The 23101-nt window shown below is 36.8% G+C and overlaps 1 protein-coding gene across 5 annotated transcripts in view; it reads left to right on the top strand.

The window, feature by feature from the left end:
* The first annotated feature begins 854 nt into the window (after window positions 1–854).
* The window catches only part of SYCP1 (synaptonemal complex protein 1), a 124759-nt gene continuing 102512 nt past the window's right edge, over window positions 855–23101 (top strand). Inside the window, exons 1-8 of one of the 5 annotated variants that reach the window (XM_060625346.2) lie at window positions 855–1034; window positions 1475–1606; window positions 4821–4905; window positions 5084–5127; window positions 7235–7291; window positions 8630–8794; window positions 9480–9547; window positions 18235–18308. In XM_060625346.2, coding sequence (XP_060481329.1) covers window positions 1499–1606; window positions 4821–4905; window positions 5084–5127; window positions 7235–7291; window positions 8630–8794; window positions 9480–9547; window positions 18235–18308 — 601 coding nt within the window. In that variant the 5' untranslated portion in view covers window positions 855–1034; window positions 1475–1498. Of the gene's footprint in view, window positions 1035–1073; window positions 1164–1266; window positions 1355–1474; window positions 1607–4820; window positions 4906–5083; window positions 5128–7234; window positions 7292–8629; window positions 8795–9479; window positions 9548–18234; window positions 18309–23101 lie in introns of those variants that run through there. The other 4 variants (XM_060625345.2, XM_060625344.2, XM_078451532.1 and 1 more) reach the window with 4 other exon arrangements.

Genomic DNA, 23101 nt, shown 5'->3' with positions numbered 1-23101 from the left:
CTTAGACTTCTCTCTTTCACTGCTTACTGTTAAAACAGCCCATCAACTCCTATTAATTTTACTTCTAAATACCTTTTACTTTTGATGCCTCTTCCTCATCTCCAGCGCCACTGTCATGGCTCGGGTCCTCATACTTCACCCAGCCTAATAAAACTGTCTCCCTAACTCAAGTCCCAATGCCTGCCTAAACCATTTCTCATACTACAAATTTTCTTCTGAACTTGATCTTGCCTCCCTCTCCACTCAGAATTCTACAAGTTCCCCATCCACAGAGGCTAAAATCCAAAGGTCTTATCAAGGCCTTATCTGTCAAGTCTGCAGTCTCCTTCTTGCCATTCCCCGACCTTGTCCTCATACACGTACGGCACATTTGTTGGAGTCTCTCTTGTACTAATCTCTTTCACAACCACAGGGCCTTCGCCTACCTTCAGGAGTAGTCTTTCCCCATTGACTAGCCCAATCTGTCTATAGTCACTCTATTCTTGACGGAAGCCTTAAAAGAAGCCCATCACATCTGGGCAGCCTCTCCTGACTCCCCAGGCCACTGAAAGTACCGCTTTCCCTGTGTCCTAACCAGTCTTTGAAAATTACCACCTTTAAGTGATTACACGTGGCTACAACTGTTTGCCCATCTGTTTTTTGCCCTAAGACTGAACTCTTGGAAAACACAAGTGGAGTTTTTATTCTTCGCTCCAATCTGTCATGGGACTTGTTATAGTTTTCCTTGCATTCTCTGACAATCGCAGAAGCTTCAAGAATGTCTAAGGAAAAACAGAATCCAGAGAAGAATTGTTACTAACACAAAGGAAAATCTCGCGAGAATCGGGAGCCAACGGTCGCGGCTGACCGTTATTTAGCCGTTAAACCGTTGTGCACCCGGCCCTTTTCGGCCGGCCGCTGAGGCGGAGCGATTTCTTGCTTTTCTGGAGGTTCGGGGGAAGAAGTTCTCGTAGATTCTTTTTGCCGCCCTAGTAGGCAGCGGGTAGCAGTTCGCGTGGGCACCGAGTCCACGGTTTCCTGCTGACTATTCAGAGGTAAGGGCAGGTGTACTGAGTTCTTTTCCTGACGACCGAACCCGGAGCTGGGCGATATTTTGATTCTGGCCGCCCCCCTCCCCACCCCCCGGCGCCTCGTTGGTAGCTGTAGCCCTCTAAGAACCTAAGGTAGTTCTCGCGGCTGGGTGATGCAATTTACCAGGGCCGGTGGGGGCAGAGCTTTCTTTTCTGGGGTGGGAGTTTCTGGCTTATCTACGCTGCCAGCGTGGCCATTGGCGGTGGGGGGTGGAAGGGAACAACTGCGGGGTGTTTTTACTTTGCCCAGTAATGTGACGCTGCAGACTCACATTGTGGCAAAGGTACACCTGCTCCTTGACACAGCATTTATTGTACAAACATCGCCTTTTAAAATAAAGAGGGTATTAATGAAACCATGTAAAACGCTTTCCCTCCCTCCACCCCGCCCGCTGGGGCAACAGATAATTACAACTGGAAGAGAGAAAATGGAAAAGCAAAAGCCTTTTAAATTGTTCGTACCACCAAGATTAAGTAGCAGTCAAGTATCTGCAGTGAAACCTCAGAATTTGGGAGGAGATTCTAATTTCTTCAAGGTAAATTTGCGTATGAATCTTGATTTGAATATTTTTCAGGTAAAGAGGCACGGTGTACTTTCTAACTGGTAATATTGTATAATTTTATTTGTACGTTGTATAATTTGTTTTTCACCAAGGGTGGCCTGATTTGCCCAAGAATTTTTATTTTTAATTTATTTTTTATCTTTTTTAATGTTTATGTTTTATTTTTAAGACACAGAGACAGAGCACTAATGGGGGAGGGGCAGAGAGAAAGGGAGACTCAGAATCCGAAGCAGGCTCCGGGTTCCAGGCTCCCAGCGGTCAGCGCGGAGCCCCATGCGGGACCTGAACCCAGGAACCCTGAGGTCATGACCTGAGCCGAAGTGGCTCAATGGGCAGAGCCACCCATGCGCCCTATTTTTGATTTTATTTTAGCCCAAGAATTTGTAAACAAATTTATTTAAAAATTTAAATCCAATTTACTTGATATACAGTGTTATATTAGTTTCAGGTGTACAATACAGTGATTCAGCAATTCTGTACATTATTCAGTGCTCATGAAGATAAGGGTACTCTTCATCCCCTTCACCTATTTCACCCGTCCCTCCACCACCTTCCCTCAGGCAACCACCAGTTTGTTCTCTATAGTTATGAGTCGCCTTCTTGGTTTGTCTCTTTTTTCCCTGTAGCCTCCTTTGTTTTGTGTCTTAAATTCCACATAGGAATAAATCATAGGGTATTTGTCTTTTTCTGACCGACTTATTTCGCTTACCACTATACTCTCCCAACTCTGTGCTTGTCGATGCAAATGGCAAGCTTTCATTCTTTTTTTACAAATCAGTACTATTCCGTTGTATATCTATAGCACATCCTTAAATTTTTTTTTGATGTTTATTTTTGAGAGAGAGAGAGCGCAAGCCGGGGAGGGGCAGAAAGAGAGGGAGACACAGAACCTGAAGCAGGCCCCAGGCTCTGAGCTGTCAGCGCAGAGCCCGACGTGGGACTCGAACCCACAAGCTGTGAGATCGTGACCTGAGCCAAAGTCGGACGCCCAACCGAGTGAGCCACCCAGGCACCTATGACACATCTTCTTGATCCACTCATCTATCAGTAGACACTTGGGCTGCTTCCATGGCTCGGCTATTGTAAATAATGCTGCAGGAAACATAGGGGTGCATACATCTTTTCAAATTAGTGTTTTCATATTCTTTGGGTAAATACCCAGTAGTGGAATTACTGGGTCATAGGGTAGTTCTATTTTTATTTTCTGAGGAACCTCCATACTGTTTTCCACAGAGGCTGCACCAATTTGCATTCCCACCAGCAGTGCACAAGTGTTCCTTTTTCTCCACGTCCTCACCAACACTTGTTTCATGTGTTTATGGTTTTTGCCATTCTGACAGGTGTGAGGTGATACTGTGATTTTGACTAACATTTCCGTGATGATGAGTGATGTTGAGCATCTTTTCATGTGTCTCTTAGCCATCTGGATCTCTTCTTTGGAGACCTGTTTGTTTCATGTCTTCTTCCCATTTTTTAAATTGGATTATTTGGGTTTTTTGGTATTGTATATATATTTTGGATACTAACCCTTTATTGGATATGTCATTTGCAAATATCTTCTCCCATTCAGTAGACTAGTTTTGTTGATTGTTTCCTCACTGTGCACAAAGAAGCTTTTTATTTTGTTGTAGTCCTAATAGCTTATTTTTGCCTTTGTTTCCCTTGTCTCAGGAGACTTGCCTAGAAAAATGTGGATATGGGCCAGTGTCAGAGAAACTCCTGCCTGTGTTGTCTTCCAGGATTTTTATTACCCAAGAATTTTGAATAGTATTGCTTTGAATGAATAATGAGCATACTTAATGTTTGTGAGCATTGTTCATTAAAAAAAATAATCACTGTTGCCATAGAACTCTGGGTACATAATGGGTCCTAATTTGAATCCTCTCTTGGAGGCAACTTATAAGACATGTACATTGAAGTAGCAAGATATAAAAGTATATTCAGAGACTATTAGGATCAAAAAAATAAGAAAATTTGGACAAATATGTCAATATACTGGTAAAAATTAGTGTCTGACTAAGCTTAAAATTTGGCTTTGAGCTTCCTGCTTGACAGAATAAAAATTCATTTCTGTAGTAGAGTTCTTACCAGAAAGGGGGAATCATACCAAGTTTCTCAGGCAAAACAGCTCTTACTACTAAATTATTTTAAAAATTTCTCTGGAGATTTTTAAAAAAAATTTTTTTTTAAAGTTTATTTATTTTTGAGACAGAGAGAGACAGAGCATGAACGGGGGAGGGCCAGAGAGAGAGGGAGACACAGAATCGGAAGCAGGCTCCAGGCTCCGAGCCATCAACCCAGAGCCCGATGCGGGGCTCGAACTCACGGACCGCGAGATCGTGACCTGAGCTGAAGTCGGACGCTTAACCGACTGAGCCACCCAGGCACCCCTCTCTGGAGATTTTTATATCTGGAGATATAAATATCTCCAATATTTATAATAATGTATAATCTATATATAATATATATAACATGTAATAATATAATATAATAATATTATAATTATAACCCAATAATATATAATATTTATATACTAAATATATAAAATGTTAAAATATTTTAATTTTATATGCTGTAGAAAAATTTCTATGTCTGTATAGCTAAGAGGATAACATTAAAATGCTATTCAGTGAAGACAACTCTCAATTCTCTCAAGGGAAAGATAATGAAATTGAAGAAGACTAATATATTAAGCTAGTAATTAAAATTACTGTTACTTTTGGGGTGCCTGGGTGGCTCAGTTGGTTAAGTGCCCAACTTCAGCTTAAGTCATGGTCTCATGGTTCATGAGTTAGAGCCCAGCACTGACAATGTGGAGCCTGCTTGGGATTTTCTCCTTCCCCCTCTCTCTGCCCCTCCCCCCACTCATGCTTTTTTTTTTTTTCTCTCTCTCTCAAAAATAAATAAAAATAAATAAACTTTTAAAAATAAAATAAGATTTTACTGAATACTTCCAAAGTGTGTATTGTGAAATTTATAGTTTAGCTTTATCTTCTAAGTCAAAAAATTTTTTGCTTTCTTATATAGCAAAACCACTTGATATTTTAAATACTGTATATACATGAAAGGGTTTACAATTAAAGTCACTTTTTCAAGCAGATGTATGTTCCATATATAACTACATATTCACTCCTAGTTACCAGAGTGATATGGAACAGTATGTTTAAGAACTTCTTTGTGTTTCTAGAGTTTCAACAAATGTATTGAAGATGATTTTGGCTTTCCATTTGCAATGACTAATCTCTCCAAAAATGGGGAAAACGTTGATTCAGGTAAGAAACTGGAACAGCAATACATCACTATACGTATAAGCATTTTTTATATATACATTGTTAGATATTGAAAATGTAAGTATTATATTGATAGCCTTGACATTAAAGCTAGATATAATACTTGACCTAAAAAATAAGATGTTGGCATACTTAATATCAGTTGTCTTCTATCTTGCAGATCCTGCTTTACAAAAAGTTAAGGTTTTGCCCATGCTTGAACAGGTCAGTTAAGTATAACGTACAATACTATAACATATAACATGTTTAGGTCTTGAGTTGCTTGTTTGAAAAAAGGAAAAAAAAAATCTTTATTTGTTGGATTACTATCCATTTCTGTAAGTGGGGTGTTAAAGTCCCCTGCAATGACCACATTCTTATCAATGAGGTTGCTTATGTTTATGAGTAATTGTTTTATATATCTGGGGGCTCGGGTATTTGGCGCATAGACATTTATAATAGTTAGCTCTTCCTGGTGGATAGACCCTGTGATTATTATATAATGCCCTTCTTCATCTCTTGTTACAGCCTTTAATTTAAAGTCTAGTTTGTCTGATATAAGTATGGCTACTCCAGCTTTCTTTTGGCTTCCAGTAGCATGATAAATACTTCTCCATCCCCTCACTCTCAATCTAAAGGTGTCCTCAGATCTAAAATGAGTCTCTTGTAGACAGCAAATAGATGGGTCTTGTTTTTTTATCCATTCTGATACCCTATGTCTTTTAGTTGGCGCATTTAATCCATTTACATTCAGTGTTATTATAGAAAGATATGGGTTTAGAGTCATTGTGATGTCTGTATGTTTTATGCTTGTAGTGATGTCTCTGGTACTTTGTCTCACAGGATCCCCCTTAGGATCTCTTGTAGGGCTGGTTTCGTGGTGACAAATTCCTTCAGTTTTTGTTTGTTTGGGAAGACCTTTATCTCTCCTTCTATTCTAAATGACAGACTTGCTGGATAAAGGATTCTCAGCTGCATATTTTTTCTGTTTAGCACACTGTAGATATCGTGCCAAGCCTTTCTGGCCTGCCAAGTTTCAAAGGAGAGATCAGTCACGAGTCTTATAGGTCTCCCTTTATATGTGAGGGCACGTTTATCCCTTGCTGCTTTCAGAATTTTCTCTTTATCCTTGTATTTTGCCAGTTTCACTATGATATGTCGTGCAGAAGATCGATTCAAGTTACGTCTGAAGGGAGTTCTCTGTGCCTCTTGGATTTCAATGCCTTTTTCCTTCCCCAGTTCAGGGAAGTTCTCAGCTATAATTTGTTCAAGTACCCCTTCAGCACCCTTCCCTCTCTCTTCCTCCTCTGGGATACCAATTATGCGTATATTATTTTTTTTTAGTGTATCACTTAGTTCTCTAATTTTCCCCTCATACTCCTGGATTATTTTTATCCCTCTTTCTTTCAGCTTCCTCTTTCTCCATAACTTTATCTTCTAGTTCACCTATTCTCTCCTCTGCCTCTTCAAGCCGAGCCATCGTGGATTCCATTTTGTTTTGCAATTCATTTAAAGCGTTTTTCAACTCCTCGTGACTGTTCCTTAGTCCCTCGATCTTTGTGGCAAGAGATTCTCTGCTGTCCTGTATACTGTTTTCAAGCCCAGCGATTAATTTTATGACTATTATTCTAAATTCACTTTCTGTTATATTATTTAAATCCTTTTTGATCAGTTCATTAGCTGTTGTTATTTCCTGGAGATTCTTCTGAGGGGAATTCTTCCGTTTGGTCATTTTGGAGAGTCCCTGGAGTGGTGAGGACCTGCAGGGCACTTCCCCTGTGCTGTGGTGTATAACTGGAGTTAGTGGGCGGGGCCGCAGTCCGACCCGATGTCTGCCCCCAGCCCACTGCTGGGGCCACAGTCAGACTGGTGTGTGCCTTCTCTTCCCCTCTCCTAGGGGCGGGATTCACTGTGGGGTGGCGTGTCCCGTCTGGGCTACTTGCACACTGCCAGGCTTGTGTTGCTGGGGATCTGGCGTATTAGCTGGGGTGGGTAGGCAAGGTGCACGGGGGCTGGAGGGGCAGGCTTAGCTCGCTTCTCCTTAGGTGATCCACTTCAGGAGGAGCCCCTCTTCCGTGGGCCTCTCGTCTGCGCTTGACTCCGGAGACTCCCTTCTGCTAATCCTCTGGCGGTTTTCTGGGTTCTTTAGGCAGGTGTAGGTGGAATCTAAGTGATCGGCAGGACGCGCTGTGAGCCCCGCGTCCTCCTACGCCGCCATCTTCCGGCACTCCCCCTATTTGTTGGATTACTAGCCTTCAGTATTTAATTGCTACTATTTGGAAACTCTCATCAGAAATATTTTCTTACAGGAAACATTTATTCATTTTTTTAGGTTGATAACTCTGACAGTTGTCACTACCAGGAAGGACTAAAAGACTCTGATTTTGAGGTCAGAAGTTTTTCTATCCATATTCAATTTATTGTAATTGAGTATCATTTATTGTTATTTGTTTATATTTTTCTTTTGAAGCTTCTAAAGGATTAAAGTTTGGCTAATGTTTTAAGTTATATCCTTCAAAATCTTTTTCCCCTCTTTGTTTTTCTTTTAAAGTTATTGAAACACTAGGCTTCTGTATTTTCCTGGGTTATACAAGCAACCATCCTTTAGGAGAAATTTAATTTTAAACTATAGCAAGAATAGAAGAGGGGCTGTGGCTACAATTTCATAGGCTCAGCTTATGAAAAGGCTGAGAATCAAGTCACTATTTTACAAATAAAACTAATAGGTATGATTGTTTGGCTGGTTTGCTGTCTAAGGAATTTTTTTTTTTTTAAGGTTTATTTATTTTGAGAGAGAGCACAAGCAGAGGAGGGACAGAGAGAGAGGGAGAGAGAGAATCCTAAGCTGACAGCACAGAGCCTGATAAGGGGCTTGATCCCGTGAGATGTGAGATCATTATCTGAGCCTGGTGTTTAACTGACTGAGCCACCCAGGAGGCCCCAGAGCATGTGACTCTTAACCTCAGGGTCCTTAGTTCAAGCCCCACATTGGGTGTGGATCTACTTTAAAAAAAAAAAAAAAAAAAAAAAAATCCAACAGAGAGAAACTATGGCCTGATAAAATGCTATATGTTTGTTGCTGTGATTATAGCATCACAGAATTTAATATTCATATATTTTGATAACAGAGCTAATTAGAAAACAGAAATCAATATGATTTAAAAAATACAAACTCTGGCATTACCTTATAATGTTGAAATGGATAATGAAGGAAATCCAAATAAAATCTAAATAGAACCTGAGAATAAAAAAAAAAAGAAACTGTGAATAAATGAAAGCTAGATCTTTTGTTAACTATATTTTTTGTCATATTTTAAAATTCTTGTCCTTTAGGTAATCTTCAAACTGTATAACCAAAATGTTTTAAGGCCATGGTAAAAATTTATAGATATCATGTAGAGGGATTTACTCTAGCTTTTAATCAGCGATACTCTCTCACTGATTAAAATATTTCCAATTTCTGGCTTAGGTACATTTTGAAGGTATTTGATTATACTCAGTGGGTATAACTTAATCAAGTGACCAGTAACTTTAGTAAAGTAGCTAATACTGCCTTAGTATTTTAAAGAATTAATGTAGCCGTATGATATTAGGACGTAATTTGAGGAGAGATTTATTGTCAACTAGTAAGGTACTATTAGTCTTGGGTATTTTCAGTGGGCAGCTGTAGTTTAATTGTTCATAATTTTAGTGTAACCAATCTTTGAAAATCTATTTGTTTTAATAGAATTCAGAGCCAATGAGCAGACTGTATTCAAAACTGTATAAGGAGGCTGAAAAGATCAAGAAGTGGAAAGTGAATATAGAATTTGAATTGAAGCAGAAAGAAAATAAGTTGCAAGAAAATAGAAAGATAATTGAAGCACAGCGGAAAGCCATTCAAGAACTACAGGTATAATGAGATTTGGAATTGAAAATGTAGTGTAGTAGATTTTGTCATACTAGTATTTAAAATAGAGTATTTCTGTGGTGTGGATTTTAAGGACAGTACTTTTTTTAAGTTTCAGCGATACTGCATTTCAACTTTAGGATGAACACAGAAGACAAGTTGTACAGAGCTTAATGCAAATGATTAGGGAAATAATAAATTACTTTAGATAAAGATTGATTTAATGATTCTAATTATAGACTTTGAATTTTTTAATTCCTATTACTGATGTTCTGTTTGAAATAAATGTCTTTTATTAATTGGAATATGATATTGGTGGTTAAAACTGTATTTGAAACTATTGAGCTTCAGTTTTGTGGCCTAGTGAAAGAAAAAGGTTGAGAAAATGCACCATTGGGTTAGGACAAAGATAAGACATCATTTAAAAATGTTTAGGGAAGATAATATTGCATTAAAATATTGTTGGATACTTTCTGGAGATGATTCAGCAAACTTGATTTTACATCTGTGAAAGTGAGACTGTATTCTTATGGGAAAATCCATAAGCTGTGACAAAAAAACTTTTTTGTGTGCAAAGAAGTTTTTTACACTTCTTAGTTGTTAGCAAAGAAATCCTGCTTAATAATTATACTCATGTTTATTTTCCTAAGCAAAATGTGATGCACTGTTCTTCTGTTTTGTTAATTAGTTTGAAAATGAAAAAGTAAGTTTGAAATTAGAAGAAGGAATTCAAGAAAATAAAGATTTAATAAAAGAGTAAGTAATCGTTTAATGAATTTGTTCTCTCTAAATTTTATTCCAGATTTATTAAAATAATTTCCAGAAATGTACTGAACACTTTCTATTATGTATTATATACAGAATTTTACCTGGGTACTGTGGGAGAAGGAAGACATAGTTATACTACATTCTTATGTTTGGCAAACAGTGGTCACTGACTAATAATTTTTCACTTTCTAAAATGTCAGGTAGGAAAAACCATTAATTGGGTGTCAAAAAGGTATCTGATAATTCTGTATCTACAACTGCCTATGTATATTGTCTACCTTTCTGTTGTAGTATTTTAGGTACAGTATTTATAGTGTAAATAGTATAATAGTTAAATAGTATAAATAGTGATCAATTTAGTTCCAAGCTAATTCTCACTCTCAAGTTTCTGTTTTTGTCAGTGGCCTAATGATTGTTTCATGAACATTAGCTTTAAATTTTAGAGTCATCTTTAACTTTTCCTTTTTTTTGTTCTAGGCAGTAGCTAAGCCTTATTTTATACACTCTTACCTCATCCTCATTCAGATTATATCATATACAATTTAATAGAAATATATAATTGTTTAATTCATCTGCTAAATAGATATTGAATAGTTAGAATGTAATGTATGGGTCCACAAAGAGTGCAAAACTTATTTATTCCTACTTGCTTGCTAAGTATGGTTTTAGAAGACCTATCACCTTGTCAGTGAAGTTGCTGATAAGTGAAAAGGGCTCTTAATGACAAATTGTTTTAGCCCAAGTGAAAGACAATCTGTGGAGGTGCCTGGCTGGTTCAGTTGGAAGAGCATGTGACTCTTGATCTGAGGGTCATTAGTTTGAGCCCAATATTGGGGTTAGAGATTACTTAAATAAATAAACAAACTTTAAAAAAGGTAACCTATGACTTCCCAGATCAAATTGAAATATTATACCTTAATTTTTTCTCTGCCTACTTGAGGTTTGGTTATTAGGGAGAAGAGAGAGTGAAGAGGAAGTTTCTGACATTGTGTGCCTATTGTATATTTTGTACTTAACGGTCACTTTTGTAGGTTATGTGACTGAGTTCCTACAGTATCTTACTGTCACCCTAATACCAGTATTTGATAACTGGTGAGCTTTCTTAAGTTTGGTGTTACCTCCATTAATGAACATGTGTATTTTTGTTAATACTGTGACTGTTTAATTACATAGTATAATGTAACGTAGTGTAGCGTGACATAGGAGTTACACCATTTTTTTGAGGTGAGAGGTAGTTTATTTTGGATGGGATCTCCTTCTATTTTAAGCACTTGTTTGAGTTGTGTGTCTGTTTTGCCCTCAAATGCTGAATTGTCATTTGTCATCTGAAAGAACCTTGACGTTTAGGTAAGAGCTTTGTCAAAATGTTGGTGAGAAACAAAGTTGCACTTAAGGTCCAGTGACTTGATTGTTGGATGACAGACTTAATATAAAGTTGCTCAGGACCAGCCTATTCACTGGTCATGACTTTCTAAAAGGGATATAGATTTGAAAGAGACTTTGGGTATTTCAAAACCATATGCCTGGCCTGTAGTAGAAGTTTGAGAGGGAATGGACACTTTAATTTATTGACAGTTTTGAGCAGGAAAAGACTTTTGAGATAGTTTAGATAATTTGGGAGGGATTTTTTTTTTTTTTGAGTGGAGTGCAGGACCTTATATGTGATTTTATTTCCATATATTAGTGTCTCAATTTTCAAATTTCAGCAGTCAAACCTGAAGCATCCACAATTACATAATTCAGAAATTACTTTAAAAAGCAGCATTTTATGATTTCCATAGCTGTAACATTTAAGTAACAATTGATATTTTGAGCTCAAACTCTCATCTGCTGGGGAACGTTACAGACATGCTCCTTGACTCTACAAAATGTGAATACTGTTGTAGTAATACATTAAAGTTTCATTAAAAAAAAAAAAAAAAGGCAGCATTTGTCAGACTCCTATCTGGGATTTGTTTAATTTGATGAATTAAACCCTTATGGCATGCATATGGCAAACCCTGTGGCATGCATGTGATAGTGATAGTTATCAGAGAAGAGAAGGCTTTCTACAGATGAGGATGTCCAAAGGACGAATAGGAATTAACCAGGAGGAGAATTAGAGGTTGCAACTCTGGCATTTTGTGACACGCTAGAGTTTTGATTTTATCTTAAAGTGGGGTGGGAGGGTAGGGCTTGAAGAAGAGTGGGCTGAAGAAAGGCTGATTGGCTATAGCTATGGCTCCCTTCAACAAGAATAGTTTTATTTTTTCGGTATAATTTAAAATCTTGTGTATCCAGTTAAGATTTCATTTTGTAAGAGAATTTTGGTTCTAGAAAAAAAAAGAAAGATTGAAAATTGCTGCAGATGGTCGTTTTGAAGCCAGTGAAGGGTTTTCAGAATTCTAAAATTGAGCCATTGTGAATACAGAGTAGACTTGAAATATTTATTTGATTGGATGATTGCTTGTATATGGATATATGGCTAGTTTTATACCAAGCTGTGCTGCTCAAAGGGTCTTTGTGGTTTGGGGAGCGTATTGCTAAAGACACTTTCCTCCTTTACCTCTCACCATAGATTAGCAGGAAGAGGCTGAAGTTGTTTTTTCAAATTGTAATTGAAAAATTAGGTTTATGGTCACTTGTTCTGATTTTTACAAAACCTCTAACAAAAAAGACCCTCTCTAGACCAGTGGTTCTCAAATTTTAGCAAGCATCTGAATTATCTGCATAGCTTGTTGAAGAATATACTGTTGTCCTCCCCCCGCCACCCCGAATTTCTGATTCAGTGGAGTAGGGCTTCAGAATTTGCCTTTCTAACAAGTGATGTGGATGCTACTGGTCCAAGGATCATACTTTGGGAGCTACTGCTCTGTACTAGAGAACAGTCACAGGCTTTAAAAATAAAGCAAACCCACCTTTTCTCTGACTGGCTTATTTTTCTTAGCGTTATACTCTCTAGATCCATCCATGTTGTTGAAAATGGCAAAATTTCATTCTCTTATGACTGAGTGATAGAATGTTCCATTGTGTGTGTGTGTGTGTGTGTGTGTGTGTGTGTGTGTGTGTGTGTATGTGCATACACCACATCTTCTTTATCCATTCATCTATCAGTGGCCACTTGGGCTGCTTCCATATTTTGGCTATTTTAAAGCTGCAATAAATATAGGACTGTGTATATCCCTTCAAATTAGTGTTTTTGTGTTCTTTGGGTAAATACCCAGTAGTGCTATTACTGGATCATATGGTAATTCTGTTTTTAATTTTTTGAGCAACCTCCATACTGTTTTCCACAGTGGCTGCAACAGTTTGCATTCCCACAGTGCATAAGGTTCATTTTTCTCCACATTTTCGTCAGCACTTGTTGTTTCTTGTGTTTTTGATTTTAGCCATTCTGACAGGTGGCGTGATTTTGATTTGCATTTCCCTGTTGATTAGTGACATTGATCATCTTTTCAGGTGTCTGTTGGCCATCTGTATGTCATCTTTGGAGAACTGTTTATGTCTTCTGCCCATTTTTAAATTGGGTTACCAGGTTTTTTTGTGTGTGTTGAGTTTTATAAGTTCTTTGTATATTTTGGATACTAACCCTCTATCAGATATGTCATTTGCAAATATCTTCTCCCCTTCAGTAGGTTGTTTTTTAGTTTTGTTGACTGTTTCCTTTGCTGTGCAAAAGCTTTTTATTTTGATGTCCCAATAGTTTATTTTTCCTTTGTTTCCCTTGTCTCAGAAGACCTATCTAGAAAGATGTTTTATGGCTGATATGCCTGTGCTTTCTTCTAGGGCAATCGGACAACAAAAAGAAATAAAAGGCATCCAAATTGGAAAGAGTTTTATGATTTTAGGTCTCACATTTAGGCCTTTCAAAAATCCATTTTGAATTTGTTTTTGTGGATAGTATAAGAAAGTGGTCCAGTTTCATTCTTTTGCATGTAGCTGTCCACTTTTTCCATTACCATTTGTTGAAGAGACTTTTTTCCCATTACATATTCTTGCCTCCTTTGTTGAAGATTAGTTGACCACATAATTGTGGGTTTATTTCTGGGTTTTATATTCTGTTCTCTTAACCTGTGTGTCTCTTTTTGTGCCAGTACCACAGTTTTGATCACTATATTTGTAGTAGCAGTTGAAATCTGGAATTGTGATACCTCCAGCCTTCACTCCTGTGGAATTTAAGAAACAAATGAACAAAGGAAAAAAAGGCAAACCAAAAACAGAACAAACAGATGGTTACCAGAGGTGAGGTGGGTGGGGGGTGGGTGAAATAGGTAAAGTGTATTAAGAGTACATTTATCATGAGCACTGAGTAATTTCCAGAATTGTTGAATTACTGTATTATAAACCTGAAACTAATATAACACTGTATGTTGACTACTCCTGAATTAAAATAAGTAAAAAATTTTGAAAAAGCAGACAAAAAACCACACTTGATTTCAGTGATTTCTTAGCTTTGTCATTTATTAGATTGAAAATGTCAAAGGATATGGTCTATGTAATAATCTTTTGCTTTTTACTAAACTAATATGTAGATTTAAAAACTCAGAAGTTTATTTTTATTTATTCTTCAGAGAGAGAGAATGCCCATGCAAGTGAGAGAGGGGCAAGAGAGAGAGGGAGACAGAATCCCAAGCAGGCTCTGTGCTCAGAGCACAGAGTGCAGGACTTGAACTCATGGACAGTGAGATCATGACCTGAGCTGAAATTGAGATCCACACTTAGTGACTGAGCCACCCAGGTGCTGCTAAAAATCATTATTAATGAGAGGCACCTGGGTGGCTCGTCGGTTCAGAGTCCGACTTCAGCTCAGGTCATGATGTCATGGTTTGTGGTTTGTGCTGCTGTCAGCACAGAGCCCACTTTGGATCCTCTGTTCCCTTTTCTCTGCCTCTCCCCTGCTTGTGCTCTCTCAAAAATAAATAAATATAAAAACACCCCAAAAATCATTATTAATGATTAATTTTTAACAGTTCATTTCTATGGAAAATTTATAAGGTGGAAAATTATATCTAACTGTTGAACATATGATAACTTCAGGATATCTAGAGGTCTTTTTTCCCTCTTTTTTTTAAAAAAAAAAAAAAATAAAAAAAAAAAATAAAAATTTTCATTAACATGTAATGAGATTTGGAACATACAAGACTACTTTGTATTGAACTTTCTAAAAAAATTTATTGGTATAATTTATCTATGACATTAATTTTAGGTATGAAACATAATTATTGGATATATGTATAGCAAAATGATCAGCAAATATATTCTCCCATTTAGTAGGTTGTCTTTTCATTTTGTTGGTAGTTTCCTTGGCTGTGCAGAAGCACTTATTTTTGTTTTTTTATTATTATTTTTTAAATACTGATCATGTATTGATTTCAGTTGTCATGGCTTTTTTTAAATAATTTTTTTAACGTTTATTTATTTTTGAGAGAGTGACATGGAATGCGAGCAAGGGAGGGTTAGAGAGAGAGGGAGACACAGAATCCGAAGCAGTCTCCAGGCTCTGAGCTGTCAGCACAGAGCTGGATGTTGGGCTCAAACCTACAAACCTTGAGATCATGACCTGAGCTAAAGTCAGTGCTTAACCAACTGAGCCACCCAGGCACCCCCAGAAGCTTTTAAATTTGATGTGGTCCCACTTGTTTATTTTTGCTTTTGTTGCCTTTGCTTGTGTCAAATCCAAAAAAATCATTTCTAAGATTGATGTCAAGGAACTTACCACCTATGTTTTCTTCTAGGAGTTTTATGGTTTCAGGTCTTATGTTCAAGTCTTTAATCCATTTTGAGTTGATTTTGTGTATGCTATAAGATAGTGGTTCCATTTTCCCAGTGGCATTTATTTATTTCAAACAATTTTTAATGTTTGTTTATTTTTGGGGGACAGGGAGAGAGCACGAGCAGGGGAGAAGCAGAGAGAGACAAAAACGCAGAATCAGAAGCAGGCTCCAGGCTCTGAGCTGCAGCGCGGAGCCCAACACAGGGTTCAGACTCACCAACTGTGAGATCATGACCTGAGCCCAAGTTGGATGCTTAACTCATGGAGCCAGCCACCAAGGTTCCCCTTCTCAACACCATTTATTGAAGGGATTCTCCTTTCCCCGTTGTATATTCTTGGCTCCTTTGTAGTGAACTCACTGACCATATATGCATGGGTTTGTTTGTTTTGTTGATTTATGTGTCTGTTTTTATGCTAATACCATACTTTTGAAAAACTTTTTAAATTCAGTTAGTTAACATACAATGAATATTAGTTTCAGGTGTACAATACAGTGATTCAACACTTGCATGCAATACTTGGTGCTCATCCCAACAAGTGTACTCCTTAATCCCCATCACCTATTTGACCAGTTCCCCCCTCCTCCCAGACTGTTTTGATTACTCTAGTTTTGTCATATAGTTTGAAATCAGGAAGTGTGATTCCTCTAGCTCTTCTTTCTCAAGTTTGCTTTGGCTCGTTGGTGATATCATACAAATTTTAGGTTTGTTCTGTATCTGAAAAATGCCATTGAAAATTTGGTTGGGATTGCATTGATTCTGTGAATTGTTTTAGGTAGTGTGATATTTATAAGAAAAATATATTTGGTCATTCAGATGACCAAATCTGTATTTCTCATATAAATATAAATATATATATACATACACATATACACACACACACACATATATGTATGTATATGTATATATATATATGTATATATATTTGGTTTTCATCCACCATTCCTGGCTCATAGCTTCCAAAACCCTTGGAATTTCCTAAGTGCTAAGAGTGACAAAAGTATCTCTTATTATGTTAATGAGATGACTTTTGGAACCTACTTAAGGATGAGGTTGGCTGCTAGGAGAACCCAGCATGTGATTAGAGGGTTGGAACTTACAGTCCTTCTCCACCCCTACCCCCCCACCCTTGGTAAGGGGAAGAGGGTCTGGAAGTCGAATCTGTCATCATTGACCAATGATTTAATCAATCATGATTATGTAACTTAGCCTCCATGAAAACCCAAGAGGACAGGGTTCAGGAAAACTTCGAGCTTGGTAAAGAGATTTGAAGAGAGTGGTGAGCTCAGAGAGAGAGCATGGAAGCTCCCCACCCTTTCCCCATGCCTGTCCCTATGCATCTCTTTTACCTGACTATTTCTGACTTACATTCTTTTATAATAAACTAGTAACATGGCAAGTGAATTGTTTCTCAGTGTTCAGTGAGCTGCTCCAGCAAATTAATTGAACCTAAGGAACCTCAGATTTATAGGCAGTTTGTCAGAGGTATAGGTAACAATCTGAGCTTGTTACTGGTGTCCGAAAACTAAGGAGTGAGTCATGGGAATTTTTTATTTATAGCCAGTTGGACAGAAGTGTAGGTAACAACTTGGGCTTGCAACTGGTTAAGTAGGGCTGGGGGAACAGCAGTTTTGTAGGACCGAACCCTTAACTTGTAGAATCTCAAGTAGGACTGGGGGAACAGCAGTTTTTGTAGGACCGAACCCTTAGAATCTGAGGCTATCTCCAGGTAGGTAGTGTCAGATTGAATTGAATTGTGGTACACTCAACTGGTGTCCCAAGAATTGCTTGTTGGTCCCAAGAATTGAACCGCTGCCCCTCCACATTGGAATTGGTATTAGGACCCATTTAGGTAATGTGGACATTTTAACAATATTCTTCTAATCTATGAGCATGGAATATCTTTCCATTTATTTGTGTCTTCAATTTCTTAATGTATTATAGTTTTCAGTGCACAGGTCTTTAATTTCCTTGGTTAAATATCCTAGGTATTTTATTCTTTTTGATGCAACTGTAAATAGGGTTGTTTTCTTAATTTCTCCTTCAGATAGTTCATTATCAGTGTACACAAATGCAGCTGATTTTTGTGTATATTGATTTTATATCCTACACACTTCACTGGTTTTTTCTAACAGTTTTTTGGTGGGGTCTTCAGAGTTTTCTCTATATATCATGTTAAGAGTTTCTTTTTCCTTTCTAATTTGGATACCTTTTTTGATAACTTTAATTTATTTATTTTCTTGCCTCATTGCTCTGACTAGTTCTTCTAATACTATGCTGAATAAAAATGGCAAGAGGGGGTATTCTTGTCTCGTTCTGATCTTAGAGGAAAAGCTTTTGGCTTTTTACTGTTGAATATGATGCAAGCTGTGTACTTGTCATATATGGCCATTATTATGTTGAGGTACATTCTCTTTATACCCAACTTTGTTGAGAGTTTTTATCACAAATGGATATTGAATTTTATTAAATGCTTTTTCTGCATCTATTGAGATGATCAGAGGTCGTCTTATTCATGTAATGAAAGGCTAGTCAGAAAATTACCTGTTTACTGTTTTGAGGGTAAGACAGCTAGAGTATATGTGGGGTAATTAGTAAATGAAAAGCCCTACTCTCTTTTCTCATATTTTTTCTTCTGCAAATCTAGATCTGTTTATTGAAGGGTTATTGATAGCTACTTGGGTAGAAACTTGTTAAGAAACTATCCTTTTTACTTTAAAGGGAAGCAGTTACTAAATCATCTTTGCTAATAGTGCAGTCAACCCATTTTTTTTCCATATAGTCATTTATGAGGGATGTGATATATATATTAAAGTATTATAAGACTTTCTTCAAAAATTATAACAATAATGTTTCATAACTTTTACATATGATTTTGCTTTGAGATCAGATTGCACTTACACAGACTCTTTGCTTTCTTTCAGGAATAATGCTACAAGGCATTTATGTAATTTACTCAAAGAAACCTGTGCCAGATCTGCAGAAAAGACAAAGAAATGTAAATATTTTTCTTGTTTTATGTGATTTTCTAAGTTTGTTGTTATTTAAAAAAAATTTTTTTTAATGTTTATTTTTGAGAGAGAGACAGAGTGGGGGAGGAGCAGAGAGAGGAAGACACAGAGTCAGAAGCAGGCTCCAGGCTCTGAGCTGTCAGCACCTAGCCCAAGCCCGACGTGGGGCCCAAACTCACAAACCGTGAGATCATGACCTGAGCTGAAGTCGGATGCTCAACCAACTGAGCCACCCAGGCACCCCATCAACTTATTATTATTTTAATGGAGAAGGGAAGAAATTGTTTTTTCACTTTTTGGAGCCAACTTTGATTTGAACAAGTTACATGTGCCTCATACCATTTCTTTGCATAAGTAGTGATTTGATTCTCAGTTCTTTGAGCTTTCAAAGCTCAAAGTTTTTTTGAAAGATAATTTATTTCAAAAGCTGTATATCTGACATTTGTAGTTCTTATTTCAGTTAAAATGTGATCTTGAGACTAAGCTTCTTTCTGTCTGGAACAACCAGCATATTAAATTTTGATGCATAACCATGTTTATAATAGAAACTACTGGTGGAAGGCTATGCTGAAGGCCTAGTACTTAAGAGTAGTGCAATATTTATTTCCTATCTAAATAGAATTCTCAAGTTTCTTCTAAAGAAACATGCTTTTAAAATATTCAAATAAGGTTGTGGTATATATATGAAAGTACACTTTTTCATTGTATGCATATTTTGATTTTACTTGTAGGAATTTTTTTCATTTTGATGAAAAACAAATTTTATTTTCAAAAATAATACTTTTATCTTTGTCATTATTTTCACACTAGCTCTACTTTGTTTCTGCCAAGAATCTATTAGGATATACTGTCTATCTGCTTTTTCAGGATAGCTAAAATTTTAGTGTCACACAGCTTATTGCTTAAGAGCCTGGGCTTAAGAGTTAGGTTGCTGTCTACTTGACCTTGGATAAGTTATATAATCTCTGATCCACTGTTTATTGGTTAATAAAGTGCCTCTTAGTGTTGTTTTGAGAATTAAATTTGTTAATAAATATAAATTGCTTATAACAGTGCAAAGTGCTCCTCCCCTCCTCCTCCCTCTTCTTTTTTCTTTTTCTTTTTTTCCTCCTCCTCCTCCTCTTCCTTTTCCTTCCCCCTCTCCTCTTCCTTGTCTGTCTTTCTTTCTTTCTTTCTTTCTCTCTCTTTCTTTTTCTTTCTTTCTTTCTTTCTTTCTTTCTTTCTTTCTTTCTTTCCTTCTTTCTTTCTTTCCAGTATGCACTATTGCTAGTGTTTTTAATTCTTTGTCCCTACACATAGTACTTTGCTTTTAGAACTAATATATATAGTTCTAGAATGTAGTGTACCCTACCAGCTCCTCCACTGCATCCTGTTTATTCAACTTTCAATATTAGCTTTCCCATCTATATATAAAAAATGGTGAAAAGTATACACTGATGGGTGTAGAGGGATGGTGTGTTGACTGCTTTGTAGAAAGTAACCTGGGCCATAGAGACAAGGCTGCTAGGTTTTTTTTTTTTTTTTTTTCTCTGTTTAGTTTTATGTTCTCTAAGTCAGAGATAGATGGTGGGAGAGGTTTGCTGAATCTTTAAAAAGATTTTTAGGTGATTTCTTAAATGAACCGATGAGTGTATCTTGATATGATGTGTAGATCGTTTTTTCCTATACAAAGTCTTTACACTTATTAATGTAAACTCCATCTAGATTCTTCCTGAAGTCTTTCCTTTTGCTGTTGGATTTTTCTGTCTCATTTATTCATTCACCAGCTTTTTAAGTGTCTACTTTGGGTCATGAAATATTCTGAATGCTGAGGAAAACAGCAATGAACAGTTTCTGCTTTTAAGGAGGATGCATCCTAGTGGAGGGACACAGACCATAAACAAATTATATGTTGGGTGATGGTAACTACTTAAGGAGAGAGTATTTTGGGATAGGGTGATTGGGGAAGTATTTTAGGGACCCTAGTAAGTGTGTGTGTGTGTGTGGGGGGGGGGGGTGAGCCATGTAGTTATTTTGGGAAATAGTAAGTGCAAAGTCCCTTAGAGGAAAGCCTGTTTAATCTTTTCAAGTCAGTGAGGCCACTGTGCTGTTACCTTTCATATTTCTGCCTTGTATATGTTTTTCATCTTTTTTCTTGTGTGCCATTCGGGAACATTTCTTCTAATCTCTCTTCTAGTACACTAATTCTCTTTTTAGCTAGTTCTAGTTTGTTTTTTAATTCATTAATCGAAGTTTCAATTTTTGTTATTGCATTTTTTGGTTTTGTATATATTAGCTGGTCTTAAAAATATCCGTAGTGTCACTTTTTAGACTTTCAGGTTTGTTGCTGAAATTTTTCTTTAACATAAAGTTGATGGACAATGTTACATTAGTTTCAGGTGTGTAACATAGTGATTTAATATGCGATGTTCACCACTAGTGTTCCTTGCTGAAATTTTTAAGTTCAGCTTTTTTATCTCCATGAACATAGTAAATTAAACATTATTTTATTAAGGTTTTAATAAAGTTTATTAAAGGGGTCTATTCTGGTGTGTCGTCCTCTAGATTCTACTTCTTGTTTATCTCATTGTGTACTTCATTATCTATGATTATTTGCTTGAGACCTAGAATGGTGTCACATTTTCCTGGTTCTTTGAATGTTGAAAAGTTTTGATTATATCCTGGACATTTTGAAATTATATGTTGTGAGAATCTGGGTCCTTTTAAAATCCCCAGGACAATGTATGTTTGTTTATTTATTTTTTAGCAGTTTGTCAACTCCAGATCAGATCACAAGTTCTATCTTGCCTTTTGTGTGCTGGGTTCCAGTATCAGTTCAGTTTTCAAAGCCTTTGGTATACTGCTCTGGCTCTGTTTCTTGTATGCTCCACTCAAGATTAGGTCTGGGATGTGGGTAGTGGTTTATATTGGAGTTTAGTTTTCAAAGCCCTTGCTGTATTTGTTTTGGGTCTGTCTTGTACATGTATAGTCTCTCAATTTTCCCATGGGACTCATATCATAATTTAGGTAATCCTCTTTTGGAGCTGTCTTTAAGATTTCTCCCCCATGCTCAGCCTTGGGCCCATTTTCCCTGCCCGTTGGCTGTAAATGTGGAATTTCTTTTGGGGTTTTGTATGTCCTCGCTGCCATGGCTGCTACTATTCCACTACTAGGGCCATTTTGGGGACAGGGCTGTGAGGGGAAAAAAAAGAAAAAAATCAAGATTTCCTTTTGCTGCTCATGTTTCCTGTTACAGTTCTGCTGGGGCCTTACACTTTGGCTACTGTTAGGAGGGAAGATAGGAAAAAACCTTAACAGGAAACTCACCTTCCCATGAGTCATTTCTTTAAGATTTTACTTTTTGTCTCCAGCATATCTGCCTTTGCTTACTTTTCAGAGTCCTGAAGTAGTTGCTTTATGTATTTCATTCAGGGATTTTAGCTGTAAGTAATGGGAGAGAAAAGCTATAGTGGAATTACTTCATCTTGACTGGCACTGGAAGTTGGTTTGGTGTTTTTGAATTATAACCCTCAATCTATTCTTGGCCTGATTATGTTTTCATCATTATGTTTTTAGATCTTTGATTCCTTCAAGAATTAAAAAATCCTCCAGGTTTTTAACTGTCTGCAGTAGGAGGGTTGGTCTGAATTACTTAGCTATTACCAGAAAACAGAGTCCTTGATGCTTTCCTAAAATACAGACCAAATCATGTTACTGTCTAATTCATTAAATGGCTTTCCATATGTTTTTTGGTGGATAGCATGGTGTTTGCCACTTTCCCATATATACAGGCTCATGGAGAACTACTTGTTACTCCCTAAACAGATTATGCTTCTGAGCTTTTGAATATATTTTTTTATTGACTGATCCTCTTTCCTTCATCTCCTTAGCTCGTATTTGTCCTTCAAAACTCAGAATAAATGTTACTACTCTTGGGAAATATTCCCCAATTTTGTAGTCTGATTTAGATGCTCCTCTTCTTTGTATACCTTTACCATGTACTGTATTTATGAATTCCCTCAACAAATATTTGAGTGTCTACTACTATATGCTAGACATCTCACTGCAAGCTTAAGGACAAGGGATCATATCTTAATTCAGTATAGTCCGTTCTTTAGACAATGTCTTTCAAGATAGTAGGTGATAGGTTAATAAAAAAAGAACAAATCTGTTCTTAGATGCACCTTTAAAAAAAAACCCTTTAAATGGCTGTTGCACACTGAATGATATTGAATTCTTTAGCCTGCCATTCGAAATATTGCGCTAGCTTTTTTTTTTTTTTTTTTTTTTTTTTTTTTTTTTTTGTAGCCTTAAGTCCTAACCTAAAGTAGTTAGTGTTTTAGTGTTGGGAAAGACTTTAAAGCTTTTGTAGTCTACTTACATTTCCATTGATCTACTTTCCTTTATAGCATGTCTAACCAAGTGGTAGTCATTTTTATGTTTGAATATATTCAGTGATGGAAACTCACTAACCCCAAGATTGTCATTTAAGGACAGCTCTTAATTTTTATGTTGAGCTGAAATCTTGACATAGTTTCTGTCTTCTTATTGTAGCTCTCCTTAGGGCATATGGAAAAAGTCTAAGTCATTTTTTATGTGCTATCTCTTTAGATCTTTAAAGCTGGCTTCTTGTCCTTTTTGAATCTTGTCGTTAGCCTAGACATTTGAAGATTCTTAAGTGCTTTTGGCATTTTGGTTGATCTGTTGAACATCTTTGTTATAGAGTCCAGATCTGTCTGAGGTAATCTAGTTTTGTAACTTAACCTGTGTAAGGGACTATTCATTGTCTAATTGTAGGTGT

This window comes from Panthera onca, chromosome C1 (assembly GCF_046562875.1).
Source record: "Panthera onca isolate mPanOnc1 chromosome C1, mPanOnc1 haplotype 2, whole genome shotgun sequence".
Lineage (NCBI taxonomy): Eukaryota > Metazoa > Chordata > Mammalia > Carnivora > Felidae > Panthera > Panthera onca.
This window is presented reverse-complemented; position numbering and strand designations above follow the sequence as displayed.